The following is a 26468-nucleotide window of genomic DNA, read 5'->3' as shown; positions in this document are numbered from 1 at the left end:
TCCTGTACTTACTCTTGATGATAATAACAAGTCTCCTGGTTTTCTAATACCATGGATGAACTGCTCTTTCTTGCTGTCTTCCTGAAACCGATATTTCCAATCATTCTTTGGACTAAACTTTTTCTGTTTGTGTTGGTGTATGTGTTTGTATGTGTACAAACCTGTGTGTGCCACACAATTTACTGGGTTCTAGGAGTACTTCTTTTGTTCCCAGGATTGACAAGATTTCTCATGAAACATATTCTAACATAGATTTTTTTAAAAAGCCCTGAAAAAAATTTTTTTAAAGAAGATAACGTCTGATAGTAATACGAGATATGAAGAGATAAAACAGGACTCTGGGCTGTAGAGAGATTAGGAGGAAGAGAATAAGTCTACTTTAGGGTGAAGGCCTCTCCCAGAAAGAGGCATTTGTGCTGAAACCTGAATAATAAGAGGAAGACAATTTGCACATAAATAAAAAATAGGACAAGAGAAGAGCAAGGATAAGGGCAGAAATGAGCTAGGTGTATATAGGGAAGAGAAAGAACACTAGTATGAATGCCAGCAGTCTCAGGTGAGATTGGAGAGCGGAGTCAGGATCAGATCATGCAGGGACTCACAGGCCTTGATAAGGTATTTGAATTTCATCCTACGTCAAATGAAAAGCCATTGAAAGCTTTTCAGCAGGAAAATGACATGATCTGATTTATATCATAAAAAGATCAGTTTATCAGCTAGGACAAGAATAAATGGTGTTTGGGAAGCACTGGAGAATGGAAGCAGGAAGACGAAAAAGTCGGCTCTTGTGGTAATTCATAGGAGAGATGACAATAGCAGTGGTGGGGAAGAGCAACAACTATTCAGGGTGTATTTGAGAAAAATAAGAAGCTAGAATTGCTGAAGGATTGGATTTGGGAAAGAGAAAAGGAGAGGAATCAAGGATAATTTTTGCTAGTCTTATGGTCTGAGCAACCAGCTAGTTGGTGGAACAATTTTCTGAGATTCACCCATTTGTTCATGCAACAAATGTTTTTTGAGGATCTACCTTGTGCTAGGTACTGTTTTAGGCACCAGGAACTACAGCGGTGAAATAAGCAGCAAAAATCCCTATTCTTGTGGAATATATATTCTAGGGAGGGATATAAAATATAGAAGATTAAGAGAGAAGCAAAGAATTTGGGAAGGAAGATGGAGGGAATCATTTACCAGACCCTGTTGATTTTGTCTCCTAAATATTTCTTGCAGCTGTTCAAGTTAAAATGGATGACAGCTGCATGAAAGCCACATTCAGGATGTTAAATGAATTAAACATTAGACCACGGTCCTTCTAATGCCATGGTGCCCATGTAAGCAAACCAGAATCTAAGCCTATAAATGCTTTAAGATTATTAAATCGAAACCCAAGGACAACCAATCACAAGCTGCCAAGTAGGCTTTAAGCTATAACCAATCAATAATTTTCTTGCTTTGCTTCCACCTTTTCTCTATAAAAGTCCCTCCTGAGCTCCTGTCAGCAAAGCAGTTCTAACCACTACTGGTTTGGGGCTGGCCAATTCAAAACAATAAATGCTCATATAAACTCTTGAAATTCTTAATATGCCTCAGCTTATCTTTTAACAAAGAGCAGACTTTAAAAACCTTGGTGAGGGAAAATCTTTCCAGTGGGCAGAGCTGTAAACAATGCATTTGGTCACCTACTTTGTACAGAAGAGGCAATCCAAGAAGTGAGAATATATAGATTCCTGGACAGTGGTCTATAGGCAGGGGTCTGGAGAGAAAATGACTAGAAAATCAGAGATGAGAATATCTGAAGTAAAGGCATGCAGATAGACAAGAGACACTTCATGAAGAGTAAGACTTCTGTATCACACATTTATACCCACCAGAAAATGTTTATCGCAGTAGAGAGACTGAACAATCAAGTAGAAAAAATGACTCTGCCAACTGACATTAGCCAACTTTTGTCATTGTCCATCCCAGAACTTGCACAAAAGGTACTTAAATGAAGTAGTCACAGTGGCAGAAATGGAGGCTACTTATGGGCCCAACAATATGGAATCCCACTTACCAAGATGGATCTAGCTACTGCTGCCTCTGAACATCCAATACACTCAAAAAGAAGTACCTGCAGCACATCCTCATAGGTATAGATACCTATTTCAGGTGTGGGTTTGCCTTTCCTGCTTACAAAACCTCATCCAGGACCACTCTTTACAGACATGGAATCCCTTACAACAGAGCATCTGGGTGTTGCCTCACAAACTCAGGAGCCTCCTGGGAGAAGTCTGAAACTGGACTCCATACACAGACAGCAAGGAAGACCCAGGAAAGAGGCAGACCACTCCAGATTGGGGGATGGCAGGTTTAACAAGCAAGAGAACTTACTTACGAGGCTTGTTGCCAGTGGCTGCAGGATGAGTCGATCTCCGCACCGCCCACCAGAATCTCAAAAGTTTATATAGAGATCTTAACAGGGTTCAGCCACGTACACTGTCCAGATGGTTTCAATTGCACCTTACTCTTTTGAGGCTGCATCCTTAAAAATAGCTCCACTGTGGAAACAGTAGGCAGAGCATACTTCCAAGGACAGAGGAGGGGCTGAGGAACCTCCATTGCTTGGATGGAGCTCTGGGGTCAATCGGAGGTCACATCCTCTCTATAACATCCTCCAACACTCCATCTTGCCTTTTGGGCTCTTACAATCTTACACGCCTCCCTCTTGTACATTGTGCTCAGCAGTCAGCAAAGGGGTTCATTAGCATGAAGGCAACTCATTCAGCAGCTAACTGGGTGCACTATCTGAGTGCACCAGAGGCAGATACCACAGCAATAAAATGAGCACTTGCAAGAGAAGATAGAGATTAAGATAATGATTCCCGAAATAAGTAACAATGTTTTCCACCAAGAGCTCCATGAGCCAAACCACTGATTTATTAGGTTCCCTAGACTGTGAGCCATATCACTCAGGGCATTCACTTGTATCCTCTCGTGATTTAATAAAGATGACACATTAACAGTCTAATCAAGTATGAACATATTCTATTTGGATAATACAGAGGTGCCTCTTTGCAAGACAGTAATAATATCCAGTCATTTTGCAAGACAACTTTTCTCATTAGAGACATTTTAGTGTTCAGTAAGAACAGGTTTTGTTGGCTATTATTTAAAGATTGCTGGGTGAATGTAGTAAAGGCTTCTATGGGAGCTATAATGGCCTCCAAGTCAATGGAGGGAACAAAAATGTTAGCTAAACGATTGTACCAGTAGAAAACAGAATTGCCCATCTGGCCTTGAGAAGAGGGATTGGCAGCTTTAGGAACTTGACCTGGTTGTGCATTCATACATGCTGGTATGGGGAGGCAGCACTGTCAAGTGTGAGATGGACTGGGTACAGGATGCATCATACCAGGACTCCTACATTCTCCCCTTTCAATAGTGTGTGTTACATTCCAGGTATAGTACAGTTCAACAGGTCTCAGCTTACAGGAGGATAATGGACCCCAGTGGAGACTTGAATAGTTTCCTTAACCCAGGGGTACAAAGTAACTTACCTATCCTGGCGGGATATCCCACTGCAAATTTCAAAAGATGCCTTTCCCAGGTGTGATGAGGCTTGTTGTTCTCAGCAACATAGCACATTGATCCATGGTGAGAGTCAGGGCAATGGCTGTCTCTCATGACTTCTGTACCTTTACAGTGTTAGGTCTAGTCTGGCATATAGTGCAATAGGCCCTATTGATTGACTATTCAAATGTATTAAAGCTTGGGGTAGTACTTAAGTCCACCGGGCCAAGGTGGTTTTACCTGTTAGTAATTTAATCTACTGCTTGTGAGTTATAGGGGAAATGGAACCTCTACTCGATGTCATGTTCTTTTGCCCAGTCTTGCATGTCACAACTTCTGAAATGTGATCTCTGACTACTGCCTATTTAATGAGGGTATCTGTACATGGTACTCAGCTGCTCTAATCTCCTAATAGTGGCAGCCTGGTTGGGTTAGACCAGATGCAGTATCTACACAAACCTAGTCATATATAGAACCCTCACTTGGTGGGGAGGGGACCAATATAATCAATTTGCTGATCGCTCACCAGTTGGGACCTCTGGCGGATGGCCCCAGACTCCATTGGTAGTTGCCTTGGATGTTGTTTAGAACACACAGACATGCTGTTACTGCATTAACCAAGTCACTGTATTTTAAGAGTAATCTGGCATCTCAAGCAATATATCATCCCACGTAGGTGCTATGGTGGCCACTCTTCCGACATGTCTAATCGTTGGTATCTACTGAACGGTCAGTTGCTAGGGCTTGTATTGAACTGTGCATTAGTTTACTGATTGCCAGTGGGTGTCAGAGCGTTATGAGCCAGGATGTGGAATACAGTAAGGACTGTCTTGGGCTCTTGCAGGTGGACCCAAATGTCTTTCCGTAAATCTTGACCCCACAATGTTTTATTCATGATCATCCATCCCTCAGTTTCCCATGGTCCAAGCCATAGGATTAATCCCTTTAGAATAGCCCAACTGTCAGTGCAAAGCATTACTAGCCAGGGCTCATGAGTGACCACCAGCCAAACCACTCTGAGTTCAGCTCAGTGGCTGCTATGGTTCATTCCTGTTACAAGCACAGGTTCTTACTGTACTGATGCAAATAACTAGATTACCATGAAAATAAAAATAATAAGAGTTTCTGAATTTTGGAAGGATCAGGTAGGGTGTAAAAGATAAATGTTCCTTCTTTGTTCACAAAGGTATATGTTAGCAAATTGCTGAGAGTTTATGAGAAAAGAGAAAAGGGGTTTCTTAAATCTGGTATTCCATTGTCTCCTGATTCCAGGGCTCTATGACACAGTAGCAACTGCTATCTGTAAAGGGAGTGTGGTATGACTGCCAAGGGCTCAGACTCGCAGAGATGAAGGTTTGGGTCACACCACCAGGGAAGCCACCAAAGCCTGTCAAAATAATAGCTGAAGATGAGGGGAATTTAGAATAAAAAGTGGCTTGGGAGAGGATGAGTATCAATATGAACCTGAAACCAAGTGCAGCACCAGGAGTTATTGTTTGTCCAACTAACTGTCCTCATCTAAATTTTCCCTCAGAAAGAGGCCCACAGGAACTATGGAGGAGCTTGCCCCCCTGAACCTGCTTGGAGCAACAGATCTCTGTGGTTCAAGGAATGGATTACAGTGACCATGAAAAATGCACAGCTCGGGTCCTGCCATGCCTAGGCAGCTCCCAGCCAATGAGCACACACAGTGGGGTTACTAATGCAGGCCCATTCCTGAGAGTTGTGGAACTCTTTACTGAGAGATTTTAGATCAAGAACTTCCCATTAGCCTGGCCAAAACTTTCTTAGACCGGCAATTCAGTCTGAGACCCTTCCGCCCAATCTTGTTTTATTCCTGTTCTCCCTCTCCTTACAGTTGTCAGATTCTTACCACAGTCTGAAGGCACTATCTGCCTTCTCTCACTCCCTCTTCCTTTCTCCTTCAAAGGCCTTTCCCCCAATAAATTTCTTGCACAGAAAATACTGTCTTGATGTCTGCTTCTCGGAGGACATGAATTAACATAAGAGCTAACAATTATTACTTTTATTATCTAAGGTTCTCTACTTTCTTCCTTAAATGTAACTTCCCCCCAAAACAGGATAGTTGGGTCCAAAAATAGACCATAGGAAACCATTCTCATATTTCTAGCAGTTATTTTAGTGTATCAATCACATGTGATACACATGTATATGTACCCATATATACACACCATCTATATATCCATATAAGTACACACACCATATATATATCCTTTGTACAACTATATCCTTGTACATTTGTGATTTTCAGAGGAAAGATTCTTTGCATTAGAAGCTATCACAGTTATAGTAAATTTTTTAAATCCTTGTCTTCTGTTCAAAGGACATACATATTTAAAAAATAATAAGGTAAAACGTTATAGAGATTAGGGAAAGAATATACTAAGATTTTTTCTTAAATCAGCAATAAAAGAATGAATTACTCATATACTCAATGATATGGATAAATCTCAAAAATATTGAGTGAAAAAAGCCAGACACCAAAAAATAAGTTCTGTATGACTCCATTTATATAAAATTCTAGAAAAGGCAAATCTTATATAGTGACAGAAAGCTCTCCAGTGATTGTCTGGAGCTGGGGAGATTGACTGCAAAGGGACACAAGGGAATTTTTGCAGTGATGGAAATGTTCTATATTTTGATTGAGGTCATGCTTTTGGGACTGTGTGTACACCTTTATCAAAACTCACTTAACTGTACACTTAAAATGGGTGCATTTTATTGTATATAAATTATGCTGTAGTAAAGTTGGTTTTTAAAAAATGATTTTCAACTTTAGAACTTTGGGTCAAAATATCCTGCATTATCCAGGCCACCATCTTTTCTTACCTGGATTTTGCAATACCCTTCTGACTGGATTCCTATATAGAAATCAAGCCTCTCTCCAATCTGTTCTTCACTCTGTAGCCAAAGTAATGTTTCCAAAAGAAAATGTGAGTATGTTACTCCAAATAACTCTTATTCTTCTTCACATGTATCAGTCAGGGTTTAATTAGAGATAGTACCACTAAGATAGATCTAGATATAAATATATAGACATATAATTACAAGGAATTTTTTTCCCCCTCTTTAATACTCCCCACACTTCCACCCCTGACCTATGGATGTTGCCATTTCTCCTTAAGAACTGGATCTCTGAAGGCGGGGTGTCTCCTCCCACACGCTCGTGGCATGCACCCAGGGCCTGGCGTGCGCCCAGGGCATGGTCCATGGCTCCTCCTGGGCCACGAACCCAGAACCTTTTGCATGTAAAGCAGACATGCTAACCACTACACTATGGAGCCACTCCTAATTACAGGGATTTGACCTTACACAATTATGAGAACTGGTTAAATGGTCTCTATAAGGTTGTTAAGTCAACCTATTATCTTCTGATGTTGAAGTCTGAAGTCCACAGGGCAGGCAGATGGGAAGGGAAGATGGATATAAAGTTCCACTAACAAGCTGGAACCCATAATCATGTAAACTGAAAGCTGTCAGTTCATGCTGCCTCTGATCTTAGCAGTATGGGGCAGACGCAGGGGCCCTTCACTTTCATAGAGCTAAATACATACCTGGCCAGGAGTTAGAGAAGCTGAAGGATCAGAGGAAGGTGAAGCAGTTGCAGGATCACTCACTTCATCACCTTAAGGTGAGCCAGCAAAGCCAGATGTATGAGCTACAAAATGGCTGCTGCTTCACTTCCACCCTCCAAATCTCCCCCAAGAGTCTCTTATGGCCAGCCCCCAAAATACAGTAGACTTCCAGGAAATGTAGTTCAGCCTAGCCAAGTTGACATTACAAAACCATCCTGACATCCCTAACCTTAAATGGCTTCCCATTAATTACTCATACAGCCTTAATAAAACCTGTAAGGTTCTTTGTGACCTGACTGACTTCCACCAGATTTTCTGGCTTTATCTCCTACTTCCCCCACCTCAGGCTATCTGTATTTATGTTTAGTACAAATGTTCTAACTTTTCTAACCTTTTCAAGCTGCATTCCTCCTGGCCGGAATACTCTTCCTTCTTTTTCTTTCCACTTAAGCAGGCTGAGACCTATTCACCCTTATGGCCTCAGCTTCTTTTAGGACACCACCCCTGACACATCACTGTATCATTGGTAGCCAGTACAAAACCAGGTCCAGGGGTAGCACCCAGCAATTTCGGTTGAACAAATCAATGTGTGCCAATGAGAATTACAACTGATAGCTGAATGAAAATGGCTGGAGTGTTAGGTGTAAAAGAGATGAAGTGCTATAGCCAAGGTCAGTGAGTAGGCAATATATTCAGCCTATTAAAATGTAGGGAACTCTGCAGGAATACATTGTTTAACCATGTATTCACTTTGTCCCTTTGACATATAAACCCCTACTGCAACACAAACTTCCTGAGTCCCCCAGAAAGCAGACACTAAGACAGGGTGATTTGTTTGGGAGGTGATTCCTGGAAGAAGCAGGATTAAAAACCAAGGAGGGGGGGAAAGAGAAGGAAATAAAGCCAGTCAAGTGGGAGTTACTGAGCTGGTTAATGCTGTGAGCACTTAAATTATATCTGACTGAAAATTCTCTGAGAAACCACACAGAACCTTAGGTATCCCTTGGAAAGTAGGTGAAGGCACTTACCCACTAACTCCTATCCCTCAGAGGTAGGAGTTAGTGAGTAAGTTCCCTGTTTTCTCTAGGGAACTTGTCGCCCTCCCATTTCCAACACTTCCAGCCGATGGAAATGAATGAGATCCCTTGGTTTTAGAGAAGGCCCCAAGGTAGAAAAGTAGAGGCACTTATGGTGAAACGTTGGAAGCCAAACTATTCACTAAAGCAGGAATAAAGTTAGAGGTGGGCTGAGGTGATGTGGTTTGAATCACCAACAGGTTTTGTTCCACTTCTCAAGGACCCTTATCTCCATTAATCTCTAGGTACTGCCAACTATACAGAGTAAAATGTCAAACCAACTGCACTTCCTTCTTTCAGAGAACTGATGGCTTGAGAGTTTAAGGAAATTCCACTAATTTACTGAATCTCAGTATAGATAATGAAGAAAAGAGAGCTAGATAGGAAAGGGGTAAATAGATATTGCTGACTGACTACTTTACTCAAAGAATGTTGATCAATGATGCAAACTTCCAGTTATATTTGTAGTCCTTTCCCATATATTGTATGAGAATGGTGTGCCTGGAGCTGTACAACACAGCAACCCTACCTAGCACAGAGCAGCTACTAACTGAATGTTTGCGACAGAGACAAAAGCAGGTGAAATGTCATAAAGATTTGTCTGATGTGGAGTATTAGAAAAACATAGATCGGTGATTCTCACATGGGGGATATTTTGTACCCCAGAAAATATTTGGCAATGTCTAGAGACGTTTTTGATTGTCATAATTGGGGAAGGGGGTACTGCTGGAATCTAGTGGGTAGTGAGTAGGATGCTGTGAGGTACCCTACAATATAAAGGACAGCTCCCCTGTCGCCAACAAATTAGCCTGTCTAAAGTATCAGCAGTGCCTGACATAGATAAAGGTATCTGGGTACTGATATATAAGCATATGTACTTAGATAAACATAGTATTTCTCCTCTTAATGTAATTCGTTTATAACGTTTTTAAAAAAATCAATGTTTAATTACATATGATTTGCCTACATGCCAGCAATACAAAGTGTTGCATTAGTACCACCGAAACCAAAGGAATTTGTTAGTCCAATACATCTTTTCTCAGTTTTCCATTCCTGTGCCTTTAGTGGAACATAATTGAGATCAAACTCTGGTTCTCTACAATCCAGGTTTAAAGTAGGTGGTAGTTTTCGATAATAACAAGCCAGAGCTGTAAACGCTGCCTCAATCGCCCCTGCAGCTCCCAGCAGATGTCCTGTGGCTCCTTTAGTTGAGGAAATGGCAAGGGCATGTGCATGCTCTTTAAAGAGATATTTGATAGCTTTGTTTTCAGCAGCATCTCCCAATGGTGTAGAAGTAGCATGTGCGTTGATATAGGTTATCTCTTCAGGCTGTACATTTGCATCCTTTACAGCAGCAGCCATACATCTAATAAAATAACAAAAGAAATTTATCAGAACTGTTTAATTTTAACATGGGATTCATTACCCACATAGCTCATGTGAAAGAAATATACAAGTACACTAGATGAAAAGAATCTTTGCTCTAATAACAGAACCCCATCCTGGATTACAATACGAATTAAAATGCTAGCTGCATCAGAATGAGTCGCCCCCAGTACCTTGGACAGATTCATCACCAAGAGATAAACATACAAGCCTACAGATTTTGTAATAGCTACCAAAATAAATTCCCATTTATCTGAAACGACTTTTCCCTTGGGCGGGGGGAGAGAAAAATATTGATTCAAGCCTAAAATAATTTTTCTCCTAGGAATTTTTTTTATCAGTGAGGAGGTGTGTGTGCCTGCGTGTGTATATATGTGTGTGTTGTGTGTGTGTGTAGATTTAAAATGTGAAGTTTTATAACTAGGTTTTAATTTTTTCCCTCACATTTAAATGTAAAACTTGGCATATTTCCCAATAATCTAAAAATGTCTGCACCATTACTTCAATGCTTCAAATAACCTTTCGAAATCCTCTTTGTTTAGCCTATAAGAATTCTAAATAAATGAGGTACAAAGCCAAGCTAAACAAACAAACAAACAAACCCCAAAATAAAACATTTTCCCAGAAGCACCTTCAAAAATCTCATGGATGTTAACACCTTGTTTAGTTCCTGATCTCTGGGCTGCATAAATTTCCTTAAGAGGTAGCTCAGAATATAATTTGAAGTGTTTTGAAAGGTTTCAACTAAACATAACTATTCCTTCAGCTAGCTGACTATTTCACATTTTTAGCACTAGCAATTACTAAAACTCAAAAGTATAATTCAGGAGTCGGTAAACTATGGCCCCAGCCAGATGCCTGTTTTTTTGTAAATAGTTTCTCTGGAACATGCCCATTCATTTATGTTATTGCACATGGCTGCTTTTGCATTAGAAGGCAAAGTTGAGTAGTTGTGACAGAGGCCCTATGGCCCACAAAGCTGAAAATATTTACTATTTGTCCCTGTAGAGAAAGAGTGGGCCAACCCGTGACTAATTTAACTGGTTACCAACATAATATGATCTAAGCAAGCTAAACTATTAGTCACACGTTAACAAGGTTTTTTTTGTTGTTGTTTTTTTTTTAACTTAAATCACTATCCTACAATAGCAATTTGCTTTTCAAAGTGTGATCCTCAGACCAGCAGCATTAGCATCACCTGGGAGCTTGTTAGAAATGCAGAATCTCAAGCACCACCCTTGACCTATAGAGGAAGACTGCATTTTAATAAGATTGCTGGGTGATCAAAAGTTGGGAAGTACTAATTTAATAACATCAGGACCCTGTTGGATTGGAGCAGAGACAAGACATATCTAGAAGAATGTCTTGACTCTACTGTCCAAGTATGATGAAGGGCCAAAGAGGACGACTATGGGGAAGGAGCAGTCTGATAGCTGTTAAGCAGAACTAGAGGTATGAAAACTTGGCAAAGACCTACACGTGGCCTTCTTCACAATTTTCTTGGCCTTTACTAAAATCCAATTTTTTAATGATGTTCAAATGTTTTCAAATATTTCAAACATATTAAAACAAAGAATTCAGAACACCTTGTTTAGTCTAAAACGGAAAAACAATAGAGATACCATACACCAAGGCGAGATACTACAATTTGAGACCCCAATAAAACATTTTATTTGAAGAAGTATTTTGAATGAAACAGTGTTTACCTTAAGGCACCTTCACCTTCGGGATCGGGGGCAGTTATGTGACCAGCATCACCTGACAGTCCATAGCCCAAAACTTCTGCATAAATCCGGGCCCCTCTTTGAACAGCATGTTCGTGTTCTTCCAGCACCAGCACAGCTGCACCTTCTCCCATTACAAAACCATCTCTTTTTGGATGAAATGGTCTACATGCCAACTTAGGATCAGAGTTTGTGCTCAGAGCACGGGCTCTGGAAAATCCAGCAAGAGATAAAGGGCTAATGCAAGAATCTGCACCTCCAGCCACCATCACATCAGCATCACCATGGGCTATAAATCTAAAAGAGTCTCCCAAAGCATGAGTTCCTGTGGTACAGGCTGTAGATACTGCATGATTGGGGCCCCTGAGTTTATACCGAATGCTGACCTGGCCTGCTGCCATATTGATCAGAATCTTAGGGACAAAGAATGGGCTGACTTTATTGTAACCTTTTGTTTGAAACATCACAGCAGTTTCAGAAATAACTTCAAGAGGAACCATTCCCATGCCAATTGCAACACCAGTAGCCACTTGATCAGCTTTTGACTCAGGATGCCAGCCAGAATCTTTCATGGCTAAATCTGCAGCCCCAATGGCCATAATAGTGGGAGAAGACATGGACTTGATATCCGACTTGGACACAAAGTTCTGTTCATTGAACTGACCTTCATCACAACCTCTTGGCACAAAAGCAGCAACACTGCAAGGGATACTCTTATATTCGTCACCAACCAGCGAAACAATTCCACTTTCTCCTCGGATAAGACGATCCCATACCAGCTGAGTTCCAACACCAAGAGGAGTCACTAAGCCAATGCCTGTAATGACAACCCGCCTACGCAATCTGGATGTTGGCACAGTTCCGAAAAACCTTTTACTTCTTATTAATCGCTGGCATAAGTTTGAATATATATGATAGTTTGTAATTTCTAGGATATTCTGCAAGGAGTTTGAAAACATGGTTGAGATGCTGATGATCAGAAACACTCCTGTAACAGACAGCAATAGCCCAGAAGGTACTCACTGTTGTTTAAATAGGTTAAAGGCCTAAGAAATAATATCCAAGATGTTCTTTCGGGTGCTTGGTGTGAGCTGTTAATGAGCACATGAAAAATAATGTTACAAATTTATACTTAACATCAGACCGCCTGTTTGAACCTAACTTCCTTTTTAGGCTGTACTACCCTCAAACATTCCAAGATAAAGAGGTTAAATGAGGATTCATTCAATTCACCAAAACAGAATTACACAATGAAAAAAATAAAGGCACTCCAATCTTCACATGGGATGCAGGAAGCCTCCTTGTTCAGGATTACTGAGGCCTTATTCTAAACAGTGTTTCTGGTGGCACAAAATACATTTCAAAGCCAATTATTCTTTGAGGTAGGAGTAAGTGGACTTTATTGCTCTTCAAAAGGTAATCGGCAATTTTCATACCTTTTCCAACAAAAAAAAGTAATCAGGGTTTGAGGGACGACGAAGGTCAAGGGCGGGCAATAGGGGGTGTGGCCAATACTCTGCACCGCCTCTCAAGCACCACCACATACTCCCAAAGAAAGTGTGGTGACAGGAAAAGAAATCAGGCCCCAGGTCATCAGACTCCCCTCTCTATTACCGACCCGATATGCCGTTGGAGGGGCGGAAGAACAAGAGCAGCGGGCAGCAGATACCTTTGCCGGGTCTCTAGCCACTCGCGCAGCCGCCGCCTTCGGCGACAATCCTCTCGTACGCACGCGCACACGCACGTCTGCACATGCGCGCGCAGTTGTGCGCATTACGTCCTAGCCTGCTTCGGCCGTACGTCCTTCCTCCGCGTCACCTTGGGGGAGGTTGGACAGTAGGAGGTGGAGACAGTTCCGAGTTTGCTCGCAGAAACTCTTGTCCCGCAACCTCAGTGAGTGGAAGATAATCAAAAGTGTACACTTAACGCGATGAAATAGCATTTTTTGTCCATCAGAACGAGAATTATTTATTTATTTTTTGTAATGATAATGCCTACATAGTCCCCTGTTGTGGGAGAAGGGACACCATCATGTTCGCCTGGAATCGTAGGAAAGAAATTACTGCAATCTCGAAGTTACTACTGTACCTCCCAGAGTTATTTTATAATAGTGATATAGAACTAGCCAAAACGCCCAGCACCAGGAAATTGGTTGTGTATTGTGTGGGTGCATCTAAATGCTGTGCATTCATTTAAAATAGCTATAAATTAATAAAAGATGTTGAAACTACGTTAGGAGATACAAGTTACCAAAAAAAAAATGTATATCCTTTCTTTTAGAGAGTTTTGTAAGGTCTGCAAGGATGTACAATGACTGTGATGTTACTCCCGCCCCCTTATTTGTTGCTTAGCCTTCTTGACTGTTTTCTATAAGTAATGCTTTTGTAACACAGTTATTTTTAGTTTTTAAAAATCGTTGCTGAAACTGCAGTGCTCAAAATATACCCAATGTCTGAGGAATGAAGACAACAGAGAGGAATGTAGACATTTATTCTTTAGTGTCCGAAAAATTCAACAACGTTATTTGCTCAGAGCTGGCTGTGAATCTATGACGAGAAAGTATAACATGAAAATATCTTTTTAAAAAAGCAAGAAATCAGCGAGGTGGTATGTAGATGACCATCTATTGCTCACATGCCATTTTAACCAGGCCTGACCCTGCTTAGCTTCTGAGATTAGATGAGATTGGGCTTGTTCAGAGTGGCATGGCCATAGACCCTTTTTTTTTTTTTTCTTTAGATAAGGGATTGACTGTGTAATCTGCATCTGAACCTCCCAGCCATGCTGTTTCTTTCTGGGCAATATCTGTTGAAGTGATTGATTCCAAGTAAAGTGCTCTTCTTTCTCAGTTCTAGAAAACTTGATAAGCACTCAAACTTGCTCTCTCTTTTCACTGTTATATAATATTTTAAAATCAGTGTGAAAAGACCTACAATATTTTCCTGAAGCCAAACTCATATGAAACAGTTTTAAGGTGCTATTTTTATTTCTTTGATAGTATCACAAAACTATTTTGGATAAGAAGTGACGACGAATCAATTAAAATCTTGTTGAAATATAAAACTACAAAAAGTCATTTTTATTTCCACATCTGATTGCCTTTATTTTAGAAAGCTGTAGGGACTTTTATATTTTAATAGCTTTCTATGGTTTAGTACCATATTCCTCACTAGAATACCGTGGTGTTTTCTTGCATCGAAATCTTTAAAAGCACTGCACTTACTTTAGCCTCTTTCAGATTTCTTAGGTTTACTTAAATTTTTGTATACTGATTCCAAACTGTCTTTCCAGATACAGCTCCCATTCTCTATTAAATAGATTTCTACCCAGCAAAACTGATCTCACTATCTCTGGATTGACTTCAGCTTTTTAATCTGTGTATCTTTGCTTGTACTTTCTTTTATTCAACATTAATCTTCCTCCCACCTTGTGTTAGAAGTTGGCATACAAAAATGAGTAAGACATGGTTCTTGATTTCAAGAAGTTCATAGTCTAGTAGAGGGAGACAGCCAAGGAAATGTGTAAACTACTAAAACAGGTGCTACCATGGAAGAAAATAATGTAATAATACAAAGGAGACAAGTAGGTCAGTGCTACCTTCCAAAGTCAGAAAAGGCTTCAAAAAAATGATCCTTTGAGCTACATCTTGAAAATGAGTAAATGTTTGTATGGGCCCCAGGCCTGGCCCTGATCCAAGCTCACGGCTAAGGATATGACCCCCAGACCTGGCATGTTACATTAAACACAGTAGTGCACCTGTGACTAGCTTATGTAAGAATGACTCAGCTTGCTGTACTACACATGCCACTATTGTGCCACTACGGAATGCCACTGTTGTTCTCTGGCACATATAAGCTCATTCAGCCCCCTCAATAAAGGTTTTTTGGCTTGGCTTGCAGTCCGATTCTCTTGTCGGCTCCATGTGTGTTTTTGCAATTGGGCATCTCACCACCGAAACCCCTTCTCGATCAGCTTGGCGTTGACACTTGGCATCTGCGGCAGGATGAAGTGAGTACAACCCCTAGTGCTCCGGACAGTCCCCAGGTGGAGGACATGTGGCCCCCCACCTCCCTGTGGTATCCCTTGGCCACATATCTGGCTACATGGACGCCACCGGAGGATTGGGATGGAGTGAAGTTGTGTCCGGAGGACGTCCAGAAAGCCTGGAGATGCTGGAGCCGAATGTCCCGGCCAGTCACCGGGAGGCAGCGGGTCAGGTGGCCTGGCTGTTCCTGGCGGTGCTGCGGCAGGCCAGCCTGGAGGTTCAGGACCAGGCTCAGTGGGTGCAGCAACTGCAATGTCAGGAAGAAGCACTAGAACGACGGCTGGTGGCAGCAAAACGCATACTACAGGGCCCTAACAGGTCATTGCCATCATCCCAGCCTGGGAGCCCACGGGTGACATTGCAGCAGGTACAGCCAGTGCAGCCAGTGTTATGGCAGCAGGTTGATGTGGAACAGCTGTTGGCCCCTGGGAAACAAGCTGGCAGTGCCCCCCATGCTAAAAAGCATACCACCGTGATCCAATACAGCCCTGCCGAACTCTAGGACCTGATGAAGCAGGTACGGCAGAAAGCCGGGGAAACGGTTCCAAGGTGGCTGCTGTGGCTGTGGGATGACGGGGCTGAAGTAACTGAATTATCTCCTGAAGAGATGGCTCGACTGGCCTCCATAACTGTAATACCATCCCTACGACAGCACCTCCAGAATGTGGCGCATACAGCATGGGACACTGGTAACCATTCCCTGATTAATTGGCTCACATCTGCCACATGGACGGTGTGGGCCGACTCTCAGGAGCTGCCAGAGACAGTGAGCAAGTGGGCTACGTACTTAGATCTGGTCCAGATAATTCGGGAAATGGGCATGCAACAGATGATGTTTTATGCCCAGTATAATAGTCCTGATGAAGAGATATTTATAACCCATGTGAAGGACCTAATTTTAATTTCTGGCCCTGCCAGGACTTTTGGTACTATGGTGGGACTGCTGGCCCCTTACGTGGATAGACAAATCTACGAGGTAACGTATGCCATGGCTAGGTTGGGGGACGTGGAAGTGAAACATACGAGTGTACCACCCAAGTGCATGCTCTACTGCCCTCTGTGCTCCCAAACCAGCCAATGTGCAGACGAAAGCGTGGCCAAAAAGGGGAGACAGAAGAAGCCCCAACCTATCCAACCATGAAGATGAGCTGCAAACAGATGTGGTTTGATCTCTTTGCGACAGGGTAGCCCCAGAAAAGATTGAGCAGCAAGCTAATGAAGTGCTGCTAGCATTTTGGAATCAGTTGCACCCTGACCAGCAATTCACCCCTATTCCCAGGAAAGCTGCAACCCGTAAGGTATGGCTGGCCGATTACCTCCCTGATTAGGGGTCTGCCCAGGGCACCTGGTTGGCGGGGGAGTCAGTTGACCTGAGGCCGCATCTGGAACTGACTATACATTGGTCCCCCCGCAATGTACAAAGGGTATTAGCCCTCATGGACACAGGTGCCGACAGCACCCTACTTTACAGGAATCCGGACCCAGTGCAACCATAGAAGGCTATGGGGGTCAAATCATTCGCGTGCGGCAGGTCCATGTGACACTGAGTATTAGCAGATTGCCTCCTCAGACATACCAGACATACATATCCCCCGTACCAGAGTACATTTTGGGAAATGATGTCTTAAGAGGTCTGTGAATACCACAGTTGGTGAATTCCGCCTTCGCATCCAGATGGTGAAGACTATTATGTGGGGATATCCACACCATGCCCCATTGGTTTTGCCCCAAGCTACCTGGGTAGTGAACACAAAACAATATCGCTTGCCTGGTGGCCATGAGGAAATAGGTCGCATTATTCTGAAGCTGGAAGAAGCTGGTGTCATTTGTCCCACTCATAGCCCATATAACTCCCCCATGTGGCCAGTGTGGAAGCCTGACAGCTCCTGGCACAGGACAGTTGACTATCGGGAGTTTAAAAAGGTTACACCACCCCTACATGCTGCCGCACCGAACGTCACGGACATTATGGACAGTTTGTCACATGAACTTGGATGATACCATTATGTGGTGGATTTGACAAATGCCTTCTCTATTGTCATAGCTCCATAAAACCAAGAACAGTTCGCCTTCACCTAGGAAGGACAGCAGTGGATATTCCTCGTCCTTCCCCAGGGCTATCTGCACAGCCCTCCCCTGTGTCATGGTCTTGTGGCTCAAGATTTAGCCACATGGAAACGATCACCTGCATTACACTTGTATCATATTGATGACATAATGCTAACCTGATTCTCTTACAGAACTGGAAGCAGCAGCAAGCAGCCTGCGAGAAGCTCTCGCTGATTGGGATTGGGCCGTCAACAAGGACAAGGTCAGATTCTTGGGAGTTGTCTGGTAGGGTAAAACGAAAATAATGCCAGAGGCGGTGATTGATAAGATACAGGCAGGCATATCCCCAACCTGAAACTATGAAGCAGTTCCAAACCTATTTGGGACTGCTGGAGTTTTGGAGCATGTTCATTCCCCGTTTGGCATTCTTGATGCGACACCTGCACTGTCTAATGCAACGGGTACCCAGTGGGATTGGACCCCCAAGATAGAAGAGGACTTTAAGGCTGCAAAACAAGGTGTAGCACAAGCCCAAACTCTACGCATAGTAGATCCAGCCCTCCCATTTCTGCTCATGGTGCAGGTAGATAATGCAGGATTTGGGTAGAGCTTGTAGCAAAAGCAAGGTTCCTGGAAAGTGCCGATATGCTTCAGGTCCCAGGTATGGAAAGGCACAGAAACATGGTACTCTCTGATTGAGAAGCAACTGGCTGCCATATATGTGGCCCTTCTGGCCAATGAGGCCATCACTGGTCCTAATCCCATAACCATGCAGTCCACATATCCCGTGAAGGGGTGACTGCAGTCCTGGGTGAAGACTCTCCTCACGAGAATTGCTGACCAAGTGAGGGGCACACGGTTCTCCGCAAGCCCTCTGTCCAGTCAACTGTACTCCCTATTGAGACCAGTACAGTTTCAAGCAGAGCTCCTGGCAGAGCCTGCTAAAACAGATGTACCAGTCCCTATAAAGACGGTTGGGTTCCCATCCCTGAGGATGCCTGGTACAGAGACAGCTTGTGCCACAGGCAGCCCCCTATGTGGGCTGCCGTAACATTGCAGTCATGAAACTGGTGCTGGCCAATCCAGCCAATGGGCTGAGCTCCACACTATATGGTGGGTCCTCATAAAGGAAACTGGCCCAGTGCACGTCTGCACCAATAGTTGGGCCATGTATCAAGGTCTAACTCTGTGGCTGCCCTGGTGGGCTGCCCAATAATGGATGATAGGCCACTGCTCCTTATAGGGACGGAGTTATGGGAAGACCTCTGGAAGCAGGGCCTTTAACAAGGGGCTACTATATACCATGTCCCTGGCCATTGGCCATTATAGGCTCTGGGCAATGATGCAACAGATACACTGGCACGAATCCGCTCCTCCTGTATACCGCCAATTCTGGTGAACATTGGCCCCTGGCTCCACCAAAAACTGGGACATGTAGGGCCCCATACCATGGAACAGGTAGCAAAGCGATGGGGGCTATCATTGACCTGGGCACAAGCACAAGTTGCCATTGTCACAATGCCCCTGGTGTGCTGAGCAGCACCCAGAAAGACGACAGGAAAAAAGTACCCCGGGGGTGGTGCCCTGCAGGACTAAGCCACTCCAGGAATGGCAAGTAGACACATAGAACCTTTGCCCACAGACTGGGGTCACCGCTATGTGTTCACGGGTGTGGACACAACCACCAGTCTAAGGTTCGCGTGGATGGTGGCAACTACTGATCAACGCTATATCATGTCAGTGTTAAAACACCTCGTGGCCACCTATGGCTGGCCTTTATTAATTACTAGTGATAGAGGCACTCATTTTACAGGACAAGAAGTGCAAGCCTGGGCCTGCACCAAAGACATGCAATGACAGTTATATGTCCCTTATTGTCCACAGGCAGCTAGAATGATAGAATAATTCAACAGCTTGTTGAAAGACAAACTGAGCCTTGGGCCTAGGCTGGAGCCATTGGTACACTAACTTCCCACAGGCTATACGCCTTCTGAATGAGCAGCCTCAGGAACAGGGTTGTCCCCGCTTGACAGGGTAATGATGGACTTGCCTCAGGCTATCAAGGTGTGCCTGAGCACTGCTGCTAAACAGCTTTTGCCCAGGCCTACCAGGGAGCTTTGCTCTTGCCAGCCCCAAAACCTTTGGCAGCAGGTAAACAGTCCACTTGGTCATGGCCTTAGACTATACAGGTAACACAAGAGCCTTGAGAAGCCCTAATGGAGGCCTGGAGGCAGGGCTTACACAATGGGTTGCAGCTAGAACCCTGGATATGTGTTTGGCCCATGCTCTTAGAATGTCACTCCCGATGACTGCTGAGTGTTCGCTGTTAATGGGAAATTTTTCCTTAGCCTGTGGCCCATTCCTCTCTATACTGTAACTCCGATGAAAATACCCTGGCCTGCTCCTCTTGGAGAAACTATTTGGTATCACAGGCCAGGGGCAACCCGTCTCCCGGCTGCCCTTTTTTCTCAAGACGGTCAAGTGGCCTGTGTCCTCCCAGAAGGACAGCACTTGCCCCAAATGGTCAATTTGTTTGTTTGCTCTATCCTTTCACCTGGGCTGGCAATAGGGAACAGTGCCTGATCCTGGGCTCATGTATTTGCTGCTGTCCACAATGTTTTGCATTACCGGGTATATATTGGGTATATACATGGAGGTGGCCAAGGGACTGCTGCAGCACATTACTCTAGCTACGGCTAAAAATGAAGTGGCCACGTACCTGGAACACCACCCCTGAATGGGACCAGCAGCAACGGGCCACAAAAACATTACTCTGCCACAACCATCACAATTCCCCACCCCTTATAGGTATGCCATTTCCAATGGGTGGGGATAGCTAGTGGGAAAACATGGAATTGCAGAAGCAGTCCCCTCACTACATAGAACAAGATCTGTGCTTAACCATATCATGGGGTGCCTATCATTTCACCCGGGCTGGCAACAGGGAACACTTGCCCACTGACTGGACCGGCGGTTGTACCTGGGGATGTCCATATTTAGCTGGATGCATATTATCCAGTTGCCCCATAATTGGGATCCCATATGTCACTACTGGCACCTGCAGAAATGGGCAACATGATGGTACTACTCCCTGGCATTATTCATTCCAGGGACAGAATCCATAAATGTAAAATTACCGGTTGAAGCCTTAGCCCAGCACACCACACAGGCATTGAATGCTATGCATCAAGCCAAAACCCTTTTGATGGATGAAACTACACAAATGTGGAAAGTAGTTCCACAAAACCACATAGCCCTTGACCTAACTGCTACCCAGGGACGCACCTGTGCCATACTCCATGTAGAATGCTATGTCTACATTCCTGATCATGCTAAGCAGGTACAGACAGCTCTCCCCAAATGGATGCTAAAGTCCAAGCCATCCATGCCCTGAGAAAAGACCCCTTAATAGCTTGATAGAATTCCTTGGGGTCCTCCCTGGCGATGGACAATAGCCGTCTTAGTCGTTATAGCCTGTAGCCTGGTAGTATTTTGTTGTTCCCTATGTTGTTGTGGATTGTGTGCCCAAGGTAACACCCTCTGGATATGTTGACAAAACATTGCTAGGATGTCCCTGACTAAGTGTGGGGGTTCTCCAATAGCTAGGAAGTCCTCCCTCTCGCTCACCTCTTTAATCTCCAAATTTAAGGGTACTATTCAAACTCTTCCATTAAACTTTAGCCCATAGTAAAATTTTCCTTCCAGAAAACTAGTTCTCAAACTTTGCATCAAAATCACCTGAAGGGCTTGTTGCTACACAGATTGTTGGGCCTCACCTTTAAAGATGGGGCTTGAGAATCTGTCTTTCTGACAAGTTCCCTGGTGATACTGCTGCTACTGGTCTAAGCCCTGCGGTAAACTTATTATGACTTGCATGAAGCTGGGCCTGTCCTGATCTCCTTCACTGTTTCATAGTGCCTACTACAGTGCTTGGCATTTGGTAGCCACCTCATAAATAGTGAATGGGTGAATTGTGGAATGAATGAATAAATATATACCCTTATACTGGCTCATATACATGCACGACTTTGTGCATTTCTTACCAAATAACTCTTTTTCTTTTCACAATAAATTTTTGTTTCATCAACTAAAGGGCTATCTGTATGTAAGGTATGATCATTAGTTTTGTCTTTCCTACAAGATTAAAAGTCTTTTATGTCAACTATCTCCAACTGCTTTGCACACAACAGGTGCTTAATAGTTGGTGGTTAATTACTCAACACAATCATGCATTAGCGAATCACCATATCAATTCCTGAAAGGCTTTAATCCCTCTCCTTGCTGATGATCTTTATTGAGGCCAGCATTTTCTCTTTTTTTGAGAAAACCGATCCTGGGGAAATATTAATGGGTTATTTTTTTCTGTTCCATTTAAGAATAGTGCCACCATGTGTCAAGTCTAAAGACGGTGTGCTTAATAAAGCTAGAATCCTTAAAAAAAAAATTATTTTGGAGCAAAAAAAAAGTAAAAGAATGGAAGTTCAAAGTTGATTTAATACTAGACCATCCTTTAGTTGTTGGAAGCAATGGTAGGTATAAAGAGATTAAGGGTAGCTTAATATTTTCAATTTTAGTTGTAAAGGAAACCGAAAAATCAAAATATTTTCAACTTGACTCTAGTGGAAGCAGCAAATGGGGAAAAGAATAAGTCAAAGTCCCTTGTAATAAATTCTCTTAATAGCTTCATAAATTGTGGTATCTAAGAGAGAGTGTAGTTATTCAAGAATTTTAACAGAAGTATTGGTAAAGAGTAATTGGGAATGATCTAAAGTTCAGATGATTTAAAATAATAACATACTGAATTATCCCTGAAATGATAATTTCTATGATTTCATGGACTGTACATTATCACAGTATTTACTACATGGCACTGGTTTTCACACTGTGGTTACATATTCCTCACAAAGGTACCACTGTCAAGGAAAAGGCTGAGCTGATGGCCTTCTGTCCCTCCCATGCACGCGTGCGCACGTACACACACACACGCGCGCGCACACACACACACGCGCGCGCGCACACACACACACACACACACATCCCTACCTGCTTCGATTCTAGAGTACCACCATTTTGGTGTTTTGTGTACACTGGTTTTCCTAAGATTTTATTTGAAAAAAAAGTTTTGTTGCTTTAAAAAATATAGTAAATAATTATTGTGTAGTATACAATAACCTTACACAATTATTATAAGGATAACTAAATGTGCTAATGGAAAAAAGAAACTCAAATTAAGGGAAATACAATTTGTGGTAGAAACAGCTAGTTATAACCTCAGTCTCCCCACCTTCCATCATTTATAGAGCGGTGGGTGTCGCCTGTCTAGCCAGAGACTACGTTTCCCAGTCTCTCCTCCTTTTACCTAGATGGGCCTTCATTTTTGCGAATGATGAGGTGGAGAAAATGCTGTATATCATTTCTGGGTTCATATGGTTAAGAAGCAGGTATGTCTTCTTTTTCCCCAACCATTAACTAAATAGAGAAGTCTCTTTGAATCTCTCTATGGCAAAAGTTAGCAAACTATAAGCCCAATCCAGCAGGCTACCTGTTTTTGTAAATAAAGTGTCATAGCCAGGCCCATACATTTTAAAATAGTCTATAGAACTACAATAGCAGGAGCAGAGTTAAATAGTTGAAACAGACACCCTGTGGCCACAAAGCCTTGAACATTTACTATTTGGCCCTTTAGAGAAAATGTTTGTTAATCTCTATTCTATGGGATGGAAGGAGCTGGGTTCCTGGATCATTACACAGAGGAAAGCTGCCCACTGACTAATGACACCTGCATTATTAAACTTATATGAGCAAAAAAGACTTCTTGTGTTAAGTCGCTGAAATTTTTAGTTATAGCAACTAACAACATACAATCAGTTAAACACACTGTTCTTGGAAACTGGTCCAAAAACCTACATATTAAAAACTCACAAATATATGGTAGATGAATGGTAATTAAAGTAAATGGGATAGCTCAGGGTCTTGCTCATAGATAGTTGAAGAAAATTTAAAATGTTAAAAGCAAACAAAAGATAAAGCATCAAGAACGGTTACTTAGGCAAATATCTTAAGAATATAAGGTTAAGAAAAATATTTATTGAGGTTTGGAAATGAATTTCTGCAAAGAAGGAAGCTATTGGTAAAGTACAGTTTCAAGGACATGGTAAGGACAGAGGATGGATTATAGATGTTAAGATTCATCTTCTAAAAGGAATAAAGGACACCGATCCCATAATCTACCCACAGAAGTTACAAAATAATACTTACTTTATTATATGGAATGTACATTTTTCTTGTCTTTTCTGCCCCGCCACCCATTCTATTTTGACCTTATTGCGTTTTATGCTGGTCACCACAAGGTAAATCGAGACCACCAAACACACTGCAACCTGCGGTTTGAATCGAGACCACTAAAAACTACATTGCAAGCTCTTTACAGAGGCATCATACTATTTGAGCTGAGACTTAAGCAAGAAATTTTCAATCATCTAATTTTAAAGAGCATCCATACCCCGGATTCCCAGCAGAGTTTACAGTCACGCGATTGTTTTTGAACGTTTGTTGCTCCTTCCTTCTGGGTCTTTCATCACAGAGGTGGGGGCTTTCATCACATCTATCTAGGAAGACCTGACAATCTCCGAGAAGAAAGCTGTAAGATTGTTTTATGTGAGGGAAAAGGATGCTTGGAGGTGGTTTCCCCACCTCCGTGGCTGGATCAATCGAGGTGGGGAGGAACCCAAGTTTCTGCGACCCACCGGCCAGCACAGAACAGCACCCGCTAGCCCTGCCCCTCCTGGCCGGAGCCCCCAGTCCTCTCGACCAAAGCTCCCACCTACTCCCCCAAACCTCCACCCTGACGCTGACCACGATACCCCGCCAGTCCTACAAAACCCTGCGGCCCCTTACTGGTCCCTGCCCGCGGGCCCGAACAACCAGGCCCCTCCCTCTCCGCCCAGGCTCCCCGCCCTTCGCGTTGGGTCTCCGCCCCCTCCTTCCGGGTCAAGCCCCTGCCCTGCGGACCAAGACCCGCCCCTGCCGGCCGAGCCCCCCACCCTACCGGCCCGCCGCAGCGGCGACCACGCGCTCAGGCGCCTGCTCAGTGCGGGGCGCGGCGCGCGAGGGGCGGTGTCGGGCGCGGGGCGGTGTCGGGCGCGGGCGCGGGCGCTCAGGCATGGCGGCAGCGGCGCTGGGCAGCTCCTCCGACCCCGCGTCGCCCGCCGTGGCCGAGCTCTGCCAGAACACTCCGGAGACCTTTCTGGAGGCGTCCAAGTTGTTGCTCACCTACGCGGACAACATCCTGAGGTGCGGGGCTGCGGGGTCGGGCCGCCGTACAGGGACGGGTGGGGCGCGGTTCTTGGCCAGCCGGGGCCCGGAGGGTGGTGAGGGCAGAAGGAGCAGGGCCCTGGGCCTGACTCTGGCCGGGTGTGCGAGCCCGCGGGCCCGGGGCCTCGAGCCCCCCAGCCCCAGCCAGGCCCTACCCGCGGCTGCGAAGAGGAAGTTTCTTTGCACGGGTGACTTGGCACCTGATGTCGGGCCGCGCCGGGGAGAATCGCTCGTCCCGCGGGTAGGGCAGGGAGAGGGAGCTAGGAAGGCGTACCCCCAAACACTGACCTCTGATGTGGTTTTAACTGTCTTTCGTGACGGCACCTAAACTGTAACAGCCCTTCTTTACCATTGCGTGGATTTTACAGAACGGGGTGCCATAAATTTCCATATGTTTATCAGAAGTTAGTCACTGAAAATGTTTCCTTCCTAATATTTTGCGAATATCCTAATAAGTATAATACTGAAGTGATGGGTTTTTAACCTTTTTATGGTCTTTTTCTGCCCGTTTTTTGTTGATTGCAGCGTTGTGAACTATTGCTTTAAAGTTACAATTGTGATATTAACATCTGAATTCTACTTTCAAAACGACCCTTTACATAAAAATTAGTGAAGCTAATCACTTTGGATAAGAGTCATTTGTTTTATTCTCCTGTGAGCAAAAGTACAATTCTAGATCTCTCAGGGATCGTATACATTTTGGCAATTGGGAGGCAAGTTTGATTATTCATTTTGAATCATTATCGCGTCAAGTCTTAGATCAAATCTTGTGGTGTCTTAAGGAGAGGCATATGATGTATGGGGGACAGAAATGGAACTGAGGTTAACCAAGTTCCAGGTGCTTTAGAATGATACCTCATTTATCAGGTCGCTATGATTATCTAGGTTCTCTGGGTCCCCTCAGCCCCTGGTGCTTGCTCTTCTCAGTGGTGGGTATATTGGCATGAAGTCTAAAAGGAAATTCCTCTCAGTTTCAGATTATAGATTTCATGTGACCCAGTTTTAGAGACATTAGTTACAAGTGCAGTGTTTTAACTCGTGGCAGTTATAATAGCATTCATATAAGTAACACGAATGATTTAAAAGTAAACTAAAGGAAAAACATAGTGAGCCCTTATTATGTGCCAGGACGTTACAAGGGATGCAGCATGTATACTTTACACAGTTACACAATTGTGACCTATGTAGGGAACCGCCTCCTCCTCTGTGACACCTTCTCAACTCATGTTCATCATCCTAAGAGGTCTGACAGCTCCTAAGAGCAGAAGGATGCCAGTGGATAAATGAATTCACAGGCTGAGTTCTCAAGAGCCCATCGCATGGAACCTCCCACCTGGAAAGCCACCAAACTATTTAAACACCCACTATTCAAAAAAGGGAGGTGGCCTTGTAATGTAGATTCACTTCTGCTTTCAATCCAGTGAAACCAAAAATGCTAAGATCAGGGTGTTTTGAGAAAGGAAATCCTTTGCATATAAATAATGATTTTCATGTCATAATTACCATTATGAATGTTTACCAAACTCATAGAAGAAACTTGGCATATCGTAAGGTCATGTTACAGTCTTTACCATGGCTTGTGTTTCTGATATTAAAAAGTGTTTATGCAGGGAATTAGGAGTTTGGAACTCATTAATTGGAGATGGTATGAAAAACTCTTTTTATTTTGTCTTAAATAGTAGTCGCTGCCCTCCTATTCTTAGATTTTAAACTTCTTCAGGCATCAGGGGGA

General features: G+C 43.5%; 2 protein-coding genes across 7 annotated transcripts in view; one reads left to right on the top strand and one right to left on the bottom strand.

Annotated features, from left to right (window-relative positions):
• Nucleotides 1-9112: 9112 nt before the first annotated feature.
• Nucleotides 9113-13080, bottom strand: OXSM (3-oxoacyl-ACP synthase, mitochondrial). 3 transcript variants are annotated; one of them, XM_011358754.2, is made up of 3 exons: nucleotides 12998-13080; nucleotides 11311-12419; nucleotides 9113-9584 (listed from the first exon to the last, which is right to left on the bottom strand). In XM_011358754.2, exons 2-3 carry the CDS (start codon nucleotides 12285-12287, stop codon nucleotides 9182-9184), a joined length of 1380 nt encoding a protein of 459 aa, XP_011357056.1. In that variant the 5' UTR covers nucleotides 12288-12419; nucleotides 12998-13080; the 3' UTR covers nucleotides 9113-9181. The 3 variants fall into 3 exon arrangements, with proteins under 3 accessions (XP_011357056.1, XP_011357130.1, XP_023388301.1); XM_011358828.2 differs by having other exon boundaries at nucleotides 12947-13036; XM_023532533.1 differs by lacking the exon at nucleotides 12998-13080 and adding an exon at nucleotides 12765-12940.
• Nucleotides 13081-24457: 11377 nt separating this feature from the next.
• Nucleotides 24458-26468, top strand: part of NGLY1 (N-glycanase 1) — a 52415-nt gene continuing 50404 nt past the window's right edge. For 2 of the 4 annotated variants that reach the window (XM_011358548.2, XM_011358634.2), the window contains exon 1: nucleotides 24458-24715. In XM_011358548.2, the coding sequence (XP_011356850.1) occupies nucleotides 24585-24715 (131 nt within the window). In that variant the 5' untranslated portion in view covers nucleotides 24458-24584. The remainder of the gene's footprint in view (nucleotides 24716-26468) is intronic. The other 2 variants (XM_023532405.1, XM_011358466.2) reach the window with 2 other exon arrangements.

This window comes from Pteropus vampyrus, unplaced genomic scaffold, assembly GCF_000151845.1.
Source record: "Pteropus vampyrus isolate Shadow unplaced genomic scaffold, Pvam_2.0 Scaffold1, whole genome shotgun sequence".
Taxonomy (NCBI): Eukaryota; Metazoa; Chordata; class Mammalia; order Chiroptera; family Pteropodidae; genus Pteropus; species Pteropus vampyrus.
This window is presented reverse-complemented; position numbering and strand designations above follow the sequence as displayed.